The 13020-nt window shown below is 41.7% G+C and overlaps 1 protein-coding gene and 1 long non-coding RNA gene across 14 annotated transcripts in view; one reads left to right on the top strand and one right to left on the bottom strand.

The window, feature by feature from the left end:
* Positions 1–10390, top strand: part of LOC123329192 — a 35360-nt gene extending 24970 nt beyond the window's left edge. Inside the window, exons 2-3 of the long non-coding RNA XR_006544510.2 lie at positions 830–949; positions 10262–10390. This is a non-coding gene — a long non-coding RNA (uncharacterized LOC123329192). The remainder of the gene's footprint in view (positions 1–829; positions 950–10261) is intronic.
* The window catches only part of GNAS (GNAS complex locus), a 54025-nt gene continuing 46894 nt past the window's right edge, over positions 5890–13020 (bottom strand). For all 13 annotated transcript variants that reach the window (XM_044927799.1, XM_044927800.1, XM_044927801.1 and 10 more), the window contains 9 exons: positions 12845–12964; positions 10971–11068; positions 7807–7861; positions 7602–7675; positions 7428–7486; positions 7200–7320; positions 6905–7035; positions 6622–6689; positions 5890–6397 (listed from right to left, as the gene is read on the bottom strand). In XM_044927799.1, the coding sequence (XP_044783734.1) occupies positions 6251–6397; positions 6622–6689; positions 6905–7035; positions 7200–7320; positions 7428–7486; positions 7602–7675; positions 7807–7861; positions 10971–11068; positions 12845–12964 (873 nt within the window). In that variant the 3' untranslated portion in view covers positions 5890–6250. The remainder of the gene's footprint in view (positions 6398–6621; positions 6690–6904; positions 7036–7199; positions 7321–7427; positions 7487–7601; positions 7676–7806; positions 7862–10970; positions 11069–12844; positions 12965–13020) is intronic.

The following is a 13020-nucleotide window of genomic DNA, read 5'->3' as shown; positions in this document are numbered from 1 at the left end:
ATATGCTTGAATAATTTAAGTAGCATTGGAATTATTTGAACTTTAAAGGTTTGGTAGAATTCCCCTATATAACTACCTGGGTCTGCCTTTTTCCATTTCCTCATTATATATAAAGAATCCTTTCTTCCCTTTCATCCTAGATTCTTTTTTTAAGTATACATTACTGAAAAAAAAATCAAATAAATCATAGGTAGATAGTTCTGTGAATTTTCTCAAATAGAATATGCTTGCTTAATCAGCATTTATATTAAGAAACAGACACTGGCACCCAAGAAACCACTTTCATATTTTCTTGAACTCTCTAGCTTCCCACAAGAGCCTGAAGCCCTTTGGTCATGGTGTTCTCTAGGCTCTGTAATTTTTTTTTTTCTATGTTATATGGTCCGCTTATGTCTTTTTTTTTTGTTTATCTCCAGTCAATTTTGATTAACCAATGTTTTCTGGAAAATTACCTATTTCATCCAAGCTTTCAAACTGATTTACTGATTTATAATTATGCAAGTTAGTCCTTTATGATTTGAATGTTTTACCTGTTGTATTCCCTAATCCTTAAAAACAACAGGTTCTGGGTGGAGATATTCCATTAAGGTCCGTGCAACAAAAGATTACAAATCCGTGTGTGTGTGTGCATGAATGTGCAATAGTGTTAGTGAACAGATACTTTTCTGGCTGGCTGGCTGGCTAGCTATTTATCTAGCCTTCTAACTATCTTGCTATCCTGGTATCTCTGTATATTTCACATGGTAGAGAGAATGAAGGGCATCTACAAAGCATGTGCATTCCAGATGAAAGAGCTGATTGGGGCGTCCTGTTCTCCTTTCTGCTTTAGGCTAAGATATACCATTTTGCAACCAGGAGACAGAAGCCAAGAGAATTGTGGAGGCATTGGCTCTGCGGTTTGATGAGCTGCTGAGATAAAACCAGGAAACACCTACCTCCAGAATTCTTGGTGAGAGATGTAAGCCTGTTTGTTCCACTCCAAGTCAGGTTCCGTTATGTGTGGCTGAATACATTCCTAACTGATACAGAGAACAAGACAAGCAAAATCAGATAACTGTTCTGTTCATAGTATATAAATGTTGGTACACAGAAAAATAATCGTAGAGACACTAAATTTCCCAACTCTCTGTTAGCAACCTGAGTAGCAGTTACACTAATTAAGTGAATATTGCATGACCTTTATAGTGTAACCAGTGTTAAAAGCATAGTTTGCATAAATTATTCACAATGTTTTAGATATATTTTACCTTTTTTTTTGTTCAGTGGGATAACAGATTGCACACATCTTACATGGATGATAGGGTACATCCTCCTAGGGTTTCAAAATGATTAAGTGGAATAAACCCTATAAAGGGCCTAGGACACTGTCTGGCACGTAAAGTGCCAGTAAAGTACTCTATAAATGCTAATAATACTTTAAAGAAGAGTGATGTTTGCTACTGGTAACTCATACTTAAATGACTAGCTCCTTCTTATTCTTTGTATCCCAGTAAGAAAAGCCTCCTCCTCCAAAAAGCCCTCCCTGGCTATTCTATCTCAAGTGGAATCCCTCCAATAGTTCCCATTCCCCATTGCCCCCAACCTGTTTACTAGCCCAGAGGCCTTGTCTTCATCTGTAATTCAATTATTTATTTGGTAAATGCATGTCTCCCCTGATAGACGTAAACCCCATGAGAGCTGAACTCCCAGTGGCTGCCATAGATTCTCTGCTCTCTATTTGTGGAATAAAAAGACCAAAAAATGTCCAAGAAACTATTATGATAAGAGAATACCATTTGACATAGAAGGGCTGTGCTGTGGTGGCCATTTCTTTGGGGATAATTTTGAAAGTGAAGATGGGTAAAAATTCTAGACCTTCTTCAAACTAAAGCTTCATCAGGCCACTTAGTGGTTTATTATTAGTGGTAAAGAATCTGCCTGCAATGCAGGAGACATAGGAGATACAGGTTCAATCCCTGGGTTGGGGGCATGTGTCCAGTGCCACTCTGAGGGAGGAGGGCACTCCTCCCTTCCACTCTGCTGCCTACTCACAAATCTCCCTACCCCCATCACCACCGGCTATGGAATCCAATGGAGACCATGGGTCATGGTCTCCCCACAACTGACATCCTGGAAAGACTAGCAGGAGACCCTCTCTCTTTTCCTGTATTGTCTAGAACTACAGGATATGATAGCAGCCAAGCAGTGGGCTTTGGCTACCTGAATTTGAAGCCCATCTTCCCTGCTTACTAATCTTTCTTGGGGCAAGTTACTTTGGCCTCTCTAGGCCGTGTTTAGTCATTGGTAAAAAAAAGGCGGAAACAGTGGACGCTGCCTGGTTAGGCGCTGATGGGTGTCCGGTGGATGCTAGATAACTGTGACTTTTACTACCATCCTTCTGGACGTCATCACAGTCTCTGCCAGTTTTGATCAGCAGGGCCTGGGGCTCTGGGATTGCATTTTTCACATATACATGTTCTATAGCCTGAGAGTTTGTTTTCTAATTGTGATGGATATGTGGCCAGCGCTATAGCAACCTAATGTGGATTATTCCAAGAAGGTTCTAGACTCTCTGGATGGGTGGGGCCTCCGGCTGGCCATCTTGGAAGAGGGGTTTGGGAACTCTTCTCTGCCAGCACTTTACCTGGCTGGGTGTTTTTATGGCTGGGCTGGTCCTGTAGTTGTTGCCCAGGGTTTAGTGTTTATTTGAGATGCTTTGGAGGATTATGCAAATTTAAGGGGTAGGTCTTTGGCTGTATTTGGATAGCAAGTACTCATGTCGATTGTATGTTCATTTGGGCTGCTTTTGAGTGTCATTTTGTGATGAAATCTCGCTAGTAAGCACACAATTTGTATGTGGAATGAATATTACAGAGGAACTTTGGGAAAGTTAATGGATAGGGGGTGTTTGCTACTTTTCTTGCCCTCAGTGGCACACTCTTTGCTCACCTCTGCAGTACTGAGCTTAAGGATTAATTGGCTGGGATTAATTCGACCTGGAAAATAGAACAGGAAGTAGGGTTTGGGCCTGAGGTAGAGAGTCAACTTAACTGATGTCCCATTTGGCCTGTTTCAGAGGGTTCAGTGGTTGATGCTGGGGGTGAGCTAGTCTCTCCCTCCCAACCTTCTAGGAAGCCACACCATGGGTGACCATGAGCTTAAGGGATGAGCCTGGGGATGAAGAACTATAGGGAGCCCAAGAGGATCTCAGGTCCAAGCCATGACCCGTCAAGGATTCAGTGAGTTTGGTGTGGGACCTATGAGTGCTGGTGCCCATTCCCTCCCCCAGCAATGGTGCAAGATTTTTATTTGTATTTCACTTCACTATGAGTAAAGTTGCATGGTTTCCCCAATGTTAGTTGTACCTTTTTAGAAAGTAAAAAATTGCTTGTTCCTGTACCTTGCCCATTTTTGTGATGGGCTTGTTATTCTTAAGAACTCTTTGCTTATTAGGGAAATTAACCTGTTGTTACAGATTTTTACCCAGTCTCCATCCCCACCCCCATTCACATTTAAGTTTTGCACTCTCCTCAGCCAACCCCCCTTTATGGTTTTTAAATACCTTCTATAAACCAATATTTTATTTTTAAGGTAGCCATTTTAAAGATATATTTTTATATTTAAATATATGTTTTTGACCCACATTGAGTCCATTTGTGTATGAAATGAGGGTAGGGATAGTTATTTATACCTTTTTAGAAAGTAAAATTGCTTGTTCATATACCATGCCCATTTTTGTGATGGCTTGTTTATTAATTCTTAGGGGTTCTTTGCTTATTAGGAAAATTAATCCTTTCTTATGTATTTTTACCTAGCTCCACCCCCACCCCCATTCATATTTGATCTTACGTTTTATACAGCCCTCTCCTACCCCATCCCCGACCCCCACTATACATTTTTTTAATTTTAGGTCATGCTTAGATGGGCCATTTCAGTTGTAAAAATCACCATTTTAAAAGTACATGTTTGTATTTAAACATATGTGTTTGACCAACACTGAGTTCATTTGTGTATGGGACAATGTAGAGATAATTAGTTATTTGTACTTTTTTAAAAAGTAAAATTGCTTGTTCGTGTATCTTGCCCATTTTTGTGATGGCTTATTAAATAAGAGCTCTTTGCTTATTAGGGAAATTAATCCTTTCTTACGTATTTTTACCATTTCCACCCCAACCCTGTTCTTATTTAACTTTTGTATAGCCATCTCCCACCCCACCTCCCCACCCCCATTTTATATTTTTTTAATCTGAGGTCATGCTTAGAGGGGCCTTCCATAAGATTTTAATTGTAAAAATTGCCATTTTAAAAGTACGTTTGTATTTAAACATGTGTTTGACCAACACTGGGTTCATTTGTGTGTGGGATGAGGTAGAGACAGTTATTTGTACCTTTTTTAAAAGTAAAATTGCTTGTTCATGTATCTTGCCCATTTTTATGATGGCTTGCTTATTCTTAAGAGCTCTTTGCTAATTAGGATAATTAATCCTTTCTTACATATTGTTACCCAATTTCCACCCCTACCCCCACCCTGATTCATATTTTATGTACAGTCCTCTCCCATCTCCCCACCCCTGCTTTATATTTTATAATCTTAGGTCACGCTTAGAGAGGTCTTCTATAAACCAAGATTTTAATTGTAAAAATCACCATTTTTAAAGTACATTTTTATATATAAACATATGTGTTTGACCTACTGAGTTCATCTGTGTATGAGATGAGGTGTAGCGGTAATTAGCTATTTGTACCTTAAAAAGTAAAATTGCTTGTTCATGTACCTTGCCCATTTTTGTGATGGGCTTGCTTATTAATGCTTAAGAGCTCTTTGCCTATTAGGGAAATGAATGCTTTCTTACTTTTTACGTAGTTCCCACCCCTGCCCCCACTCATATTTGATTTTAATTTTTTTACAGTCCTCCCCCCATTTAAATTTTTTAAATCTTAGGTCACACTTAGAGAGGCCGTCTATAAACCAAGATTTTAATTGTAAAGATAGCCATTTTTAAAGTAACTTTCTGTATTTAAACATACATGTTTGCTGCACATTGAGTTCATTTACATGTGGAATGAGATAGGGATCCAGCCTAACTTTTCCCCAAATCACTATACCATTTGTTTGTAACTATTTGATAGCTTTGTACCAGGTTTATTCCTCCCGACCCCCTACCTCCCACACCCCTCCCATCATTTTTACTGAGTTATAATTGACAAATTTTAATATATTTAGTGTGTACAGTGTGATGATTTAATATACATTGTACACTATTTCTTGAGTAAATCCACTTGATTCGAAACTGCATTACTAAATTCCTCCCACCCAACTGAGATGCTGGATGGACAGAGAGCTGAAAGGCAGACTGGGGAGAGTAGGTAAGTAGACACACCATGAGATAGTATATAAAGGTATAAATTGGTAGAATACTTGGATAGGGCAGCAATGATCAAAGTATGGAATTTTTTGATGGACCTTAGTGGTTTTCTTCAGGGCATGGGTTTGGGAGGAGGACAGGGTGAACATTTGGTATTGTCTGAAAATCATTTTCAGAAACCCAAGATTAGGTCAACAAAAAGTATGGCAAGATTTTACACCCACTTATAACCTTGGGGACTTGTCACCTAAATACGGGGGCCTCCTAACTTTTGATGTAGTCCAAACCCTGAACATGGGGTCGCGAAGAGTTGGACATGACTGAGCGACTTCACTTTCACATTTCCCTTTCATGCATTGGAGAAGGAAATGGCAACCCACTCCAGTGTTCTTGCCTGGAGAATCCCAGGGACGGGGGAGCCTGGTGGGCTGCCGTCTAAGGGGTTGCACAGAGTCGGACACGACTGAAGTGACTTAGCAGTAGCAGCAAACCCTGAACAGTGTGTGTTTGCTCGAAACCGCAAATAATTCACAGGAGTCACATCTTTGCTCACATTTAATTTTTATTTTGATTTTTTTAATGCTGCACAACACGATATTTATTTCATTTGCTTCATTTACTTCATTTATTTCTGTTTGCTGCTATTATTTTAGTTACTTAAAGAGAGAAGGGAACATTTGTGGCCTTTTTTTCTTAATCTTAATCTATAGGCCGCCTTAAGCTTTCTAAATTTGGAATATTTAAGCAAGCTGTAAGGTGAAGGGGGTTTCGCAAAATCACTTGAGGGAAAGGAAAGGTTGCTTTGTTAATCATGCCCTATGGTGGGTGATCAACTGCGTGTACAATTATATCTTACTTTTAATTAATTGCGCTTAAGGCCTTAATTAAATCTGGAGGTTCCCTTCTTAGAGCAGCTCATACTGACGGAGGTGCATGCGCTGGATGATGTCGCGGCAGTCGTTGAACACGCGGCGGATGTTCTCGGTGTCCACAGCGCAGGTGAAGTGAGGGTAGCAGTAGTGGCGCCCGTCTCCACTAGCAGTGCTGATTCTCTGTGGGGACAGAGGAGCCGCGGTCAGCGCCCCCTCGCCAGTAGCTCCCCAGGGGATGTCATCTACCAAGCTCTGCCCACCAGTTATCGACATCATGCGGAAACTATCCCCAACTGAAGGGCACAAAGCCTAAGAGTCACGCTGGCTATCAGTGAAATAACATGGAGGCACTGGATGGTTTGATCCTCAGATTTAGAATTAAGTAAACAACAGCCTCTACTCACCAGAAATTCATCTCGAATGAAGTACTTGGCCCGGGTCACGCGTGGGTCCTCTCCGGGCTCGGGAGTCGCTGTCAAGAATATAAATACTTTGTTACTTAAGTAATTAGAATGAGATTCTTTTGTTCCCCCTACAGACCCCTTGTAGTGTGGTGGTGGTGGCTGGGGAAGCGGAGTTCCATTCTTAGAGATCATTCATTTTTAAAATCAAGAACAGAAATCTTTAACATACGCAACACCCTGTGGGACCAATGGGCACTAATCAACTGCAGAAGGCCATACGTACCATCCTCAGGAGTAGTGTAGCGAGCAAATTCTGGAAAGTAGTCCTCAATCTTCGATTTTCCAGCAAGGACTTTCTCAGCCAGCAGATCTTGCTTGTTGAGGAACAGAATCACAGAGATGGTGCGCAGCCATCTAAGAAAGAGGGAAGCGGGTTTATTGCCCAGGAAGAGAGTATTCTTTTTGCAAGTGGTTTGAGATGCTTGTACAAGAACTTGTACAAGATTCTTTTCTATTGACCTTGACATCAGTAGGGAGGAGATGGGGGGGGCGGGGGGGGGGTGCGTCACTGCACAAACCTGTTGTTCCAGATGCTCTTGAAGAGGTTCAGAGCCTCCTGCAGGCGGTTGGTCTGGTTGTCCTCCCGAATGACCATGTTGTAGCTGCTGCTGGCAACCACGAAGATGATGGCAGTCACATCTTCAGCACAAGAAAGCAAACATAATGCATGTTAGCAGAGAAAGTGATCCTTAACATTAGAAAAGCAAAATGTCCTTAAAGAGCAGAGAAGCCCATGGCTTCCGTACCATTGAAGCATTGGATCCATTTGCGGCGTTCATCGCGCTGGCCGCCCACGTCAAACATGCTGCAGGAGAGAAATGATACCTGGTCACTCCAAGGGCCAACGCTGGTCCACCGCTCTCCCTACCAGAGGGAACGTCAAGATATCTTTTTTTTTTTAAAGGGAACCGTTTACTTACTGGAAGTTGACTTTGTCCACCTGGAACTTGGTCTCAAAGATTCCAGAAGTCAGGACACGGCAGCGGAGCAGATCCTAAAACAGAATCTTGGGTCAAGGGATCTCACTGAAACCAACTAAAACTCATTTATAATTGCCAATCTGGAGTTGCCAATTAGTTGGGACAGAGGGCTCCGAGTCCTCTGCTTGTGAGAACGTGTGCATACCTGGTCGCTGGGCACGTAGTCATCCTGCTTGATGACATCAATCTTGTCCAGGAAGCTGGGAGAAAAAGATGCACCAGGGTGACCACATGCTCATGCCACTTTGCCCACCCACTATTCCTGCCTCTCTGCAAAGACCAGCTAATGGAAATGATCACCCCACAATTACATGGCATTAAGTCGGTGGGAATTGTGCTGTGTTCATTAAGCTTATGATTCCAAGCTTATGCTTTAGAGAGGTTAAAGCAAAGAGAATATAAGATAAATGTACTTGGCTGAGCAGTAGTAGGTCTAGGAATCCAGGAACTAGGAGTGGGCTCTCCTGGCCTTGTTTTAATTTTAAAAGGCTGGTTCTGTGCAGATCAATCAGCTGATTGATTTTGTGCCATTTGATAATGACTGAGTTAAATTCAAATTGTTTGGCTTTGATTAAAATGGCAAGTAGGATGAAAATTGTACCCTTCCTGTCATGCCGAGTTTTAAAAAATGGAAAAAAAAATGGCACACTTAAGAGCAGCAAGGATTTTTTTCCCTCCCAAGAGACTAATGAAAATGAGATTGTCTGAGTTACTCAGAAAGGGTATCCCTTCCTTCTACTTGTAAGAAGGGGCCGGGCCCTTACCACACTGAACAGGAAACAGACACAACGTTCCCTTCCGTTCTACTTTGTCTATGAAATAGCACAGTCCAGATATTAAACTTTAGCGTTTTCAAAAACCCTCACAGCCACCCAGGTTAGGGGCCCTTATTCAGGCTGGGAGCCTGCACAGTGGAGGGGTGGAGATCTTAGGGGCCATCCTTAACGATGAGAAAGCTTTATAGGGGAAAAGCAGTGTTTTCTACCTCCCTTTCCACAGCTCTACACTGTTCCCAAAGCAAAAAGTACCTTGCTTGTGTTGCCAGACTAGATAACACTGTTAGGAAAATAACTTTTAAAACACTAATTACTGTGTTAATGTTAAAACCAGCTTTTTTCTTTTTCCCCCTTGGGGGGAGGGGTCTGGAATTATTTTAAGTGGGCTAATCAGAGAAGAAAAATCACAAAGAAAAGTCTATTTAAAGAAATTCTGTACTTTTTTTTTTTTTCTTCTTTCCTCCTTCCTTTTTACCAGTTTAAAGTTAGTCTGGCTTAGAGGATATACTAACTTGCCCAATCAGTCTTACATTACAGTACCAGTCCAGAAATAGCTCCCCAGCCGCCCTGGCCGCCAGCATGTTGCCATGGCAACAGAACCACAGTTCTAAAAATAGATCATCAGCACCAAATCTTGTGAGAGAGACATCTGGAGTGGGGCCAGCCAAAGCCGGGCTCAACAAATAAAAACAGGCACCTTAAGAAATGGGCAAGATAGCAGTAGATCAACTTTTTAACATAAAGGCAGTGAAACCAGACACACACTGGTCACTGCAGGGGCAGAGCTGCTTTCCAATCATCGGGCTGGGGAAGACATTTTATAAAATTTGAGCTGTGTTCTCTTTTTCTTAGAGTTTCCTTAAAACTTTCCATAAACTGCAAATGTTGCCTTTTTCAGATAAAGTTGGAGGAGTAATTGAGTGTTGCTTTAAAAAACAATAACAACAAAAAACTTTTAAATGGTGTGAGATTAAAAAAAAAAAAAAAAAGCTGGCTAAACTGTTAATTAATGAAGTTGTTACACCCTCCCCCCTCCCAGAGCACTCCAAACTGGGGTGGTTAAATCCTTCTAATCTTGTACCTGTACTTCTGACTTGGATCCAAACTACAAAAGGCAAACAATTCCAGGATTTCCATTTGTTTTGCCTTACTATAATTAGCACTTCCAGCTTTAAGCTCAAACTTTTGAGAAAATCAGAGACTTTGTTGAAGAGGGGGTGGGGGTTGGGGGGGGGTGGTCACAGAGACTGGCCAAGATGGACTTTTTTTTTTCTTACTTGTTGAAAAAATATACAGATTTGCTTGTATATGAAATCACAAAACAGCTATATGTGTGACAATTGAAAAGAATGAAACGCACTTCCAATGGGAAAGCAGGGTCAGGGAGAGAGAAACTGACAGGCGTCACAGCCCTAACATAAGCGCTCGAGTAGATAACAGCGTCTGGGCCTTGCTTTGTGTTTGCAGTGGAGTGCTGCCACCTCTTCCTGCCTCCTGTTTTTTCAAGTGGTTTTCCTAAGTTCCTCAGGCGTGGGGCTCCTAAGTAATGCAGTTTTAGCTTTTTGTGAGCCAGCCGGGTACCATGTTCCTGGTTACTTAATATTTTCAATAGCAAAATTGTGTGTGTTGCAGTTACTTACGTAAGAGAGGCTGAAACATCACAAATATCTCTTGCCCTTCCCCCAGTCATAAAAGACAATCCAACTTGAGAATATATGATAACTGAGACCGCTGAGTACATTTGTGCAACATCAGCAAACAAACGATACCTTTAAAATATCTTTTATGGCTCTGAACATCACATATTTGCTATGTTATGTACAGGATAAGGAAGGTCGTAAACTATTTAAAAGGCAACTTTCCAGCTGTGTTTATCACATCCACTGGAAGAGAGCCCATGAAGGGACACAGCAAGGACCCCATGGGGGGAGCATCCTCAAATTAAGCCCAGTGTGAATGAATCAATAAGGATAGGAAATGGAATTCAACACAATACCCAACTCTAGATGAACTAGACATACTGGACTCTGGCAGCCACTACAGTCACTTCCCTGATAGAGGAAACGGCAAAGCAACGGACTGGCCATGAAGGAAGGGGGAGGCATGTTTTTGCCACACTGTTCCTCTTTGTCACGTTTTAAATTACAGCAATAAAATATAATACTTCTACCTTATCCAAAGTGTGAAAGCCGTCCTATCTCCCCACATGCTTGGAGGTCAATTAAATTAATTACTTCAAGGTAATTAATTATGAACATCACTTTACTGCAGGTAATTATCATTTTGCTCTACCAGGCATTACCTGTTTGTATAAAAATAATGTCACTGCACTAAAAAGCGCAATTAAGGGCTTTATAAAACCAGTGAATCAGACTAGAACTTTCAAACTGCAGGTGGGGATAACTGGCTGGCTTCTCTGAAAAGAAGTAACTTGAACAGTGTGAGTTGTGGTTTTTAGGATGTTCTCTATGCGTTTGTGTGTGTGTGTGCGCGCGCACGCGCGCGCACGCTGCTGTAGAGACCGTGTACTTACTACTGGGCGCAGTCAATCAGCTGGTACTCGTTGGAGCGCTCATAGCAGGCACGCACCCCTTCATCCTCCCAGAGAGCCTTGGCATGCTCGTAGAATTCCTGGAAGTGAACAAGAGAGGGAATGTTTAGACACGGGGGCTGCTCCCAGTCACTGAGACCAGAGTTCACCCTGCCACCAACCCTGGGTGCAATTATTCCCTGTTTCGAGGCAAACTAAGGAGTGAGTGTTCATAAAGAACTTCAGCGTGCTACACGTATTTCGAAATTGAGACCAGCTGATCTCTTATTGTGGATTACTGGTCTTGGGTAGTTTTCATCCTATACTTTTTGGGAATGGGATGACGGGCCAAACTAAAGTACTGAATAAGTTTCTTTCTTCACCCAATTGCTTACCTAGGAGGAATACAAGCTGATTAGGAGACTTTGCCAATAAATGATTTGATATCATGGAGATAACACGTCTCACTTATGAAGATGTGGTGAGACCGCAATTTTCCTTCCAGGAAAATGCGAATTTTAGCAAAAATATTATAATTGGGAGCCATTGGCAAATCTGACCATGCCAGTCAATGCCTATCAATCAAAGGAGCAAATGACCTCTGCCTGATTTTAAACTCCAATAGGTCACGGTTCATATGTCATTTGACGTAAAAACATTTTTAATCATATGGGGGCAATCTCCCCTTACAAGGGAAGAAAAGGTTTTTCTGCAATGTGAATGCAGCAAGAAAAGGGTCAAAAGCTAAATGGGACAACGCTTAAGGGTCACCATCCTGGTGCATTTTTAATGGGCCACGTTTTTTTTTCTATTAGAGCTACAGAACCACAGAAGAGTCTGTGTTGGGCATTATGTATGCTGTTTACTGCTTGACTCTTCTTTTATTTTTTCCTATTTAAGAGAATTTACCTAGCCATACTTATTAATACTGCTTCCTGGATAGAAGTTTGCAGCCAAACCCATTTAAAATATACAAACACAAATTCCCACGAAATCCTGACAAAAGGCGACAATAAGTCATTGTTTTTGCTGCAGACGAGTCTTTTCCTTCTGGACCTTATAAACTTGCCCATCTTTCCATCTTGTTTCCTGTTCCCCTCTTATAAACTATTCTTCCCTCACTAAGGGTCAAAACATATATGCTTAGGGCATGGGCAGTTCTCTGTTCCCTAAAAATAGTTCTTTATGGAGCCGACAAATCTGTGCAAAAAGCGTCCTGCACGTCAGCCAGGGAACACAGAAGACAATCCCTGTGTGATGACATTTAGGTGAGGGCCTTTTGTCATTTTTTTTTTAATTAATGAGAAAAGACTTCATTTAGACCAAGGCAAGGACTGATTTTAGAAAAAAAAAATTAATAAAAGTTAAATGGCAAATTGTTTAAAATGAGAATATCTCCCATTTATAAAACTCAGAGCTGGCACTTCATCTCTCATTCCTTGGTATCTCAGAATAGTTTCAATCAGCTAGACGATTAGCATTTCTGTGCCATACGCAACATACAGTACTTGGTCACAAGATGTGTATAAGGGAATAATTAAGGCTGCCACAAGTCATGACTTTTTCTTCTGTGAAAATTTGCAGTCCAGTGCAGTGGGAATGGTGGTATTGAACTGGGATGTTTACCTGTGGAGAGGAGTGAGTCAAGACTTACACACGGGGTGACAGGACTCTGCTCCTCCGTCTTGACTGAAGCCCTAATGCTTACCGCTAGCTGTTGCTGTCATTTTAAAGAATAAGGATTCTTAATGGGTTAACTGTTTCCTAACAGTGTCAAAGAACTAGGTTTTGCTGGCAGTGTGCAAACTGAGTTTTGTGGCAGAGTAGCGGGAGGGGGGTCCCTGGTGGCGTGGGGAGCGGGTGCAGGCTTGGCTTACGGGAGGGAAATCAAAGTCCGGCACGTTCATCACGCTCAGAATGTAATCCACTCTGAACTGGTTCTCTGGGTTGGCCAGCTCCACAGGGGGCACCAGGTTGCTCATGGCGGCCACGATGGTCTGAAAATGATGGAGCAAAGGTCAGGGGAGAGCGCTGTCTGAAAGGGAGGCTAAAA

This window comes from Bubalus bubalis, chromosome 14 (genome assembly GCF_019923935.1).
Source record: "Bubalus bubalis isolate 160015118507 breed Murrah chromosome 14, NDDB_SH_1, whole genome shotgun sequence".
NCBI classification, from domain to species: domain Eukaryota; kingdom Metazoa; phylum Chordata; class Mammalia; order Artiodactyla; family Bovidae; genus Bubalus; species Bubalus bubalis.
Note: the sequence above shows the minus strand (reverse complement) of the source record. Positions and strands in the feature narration are given on the sequence as shown.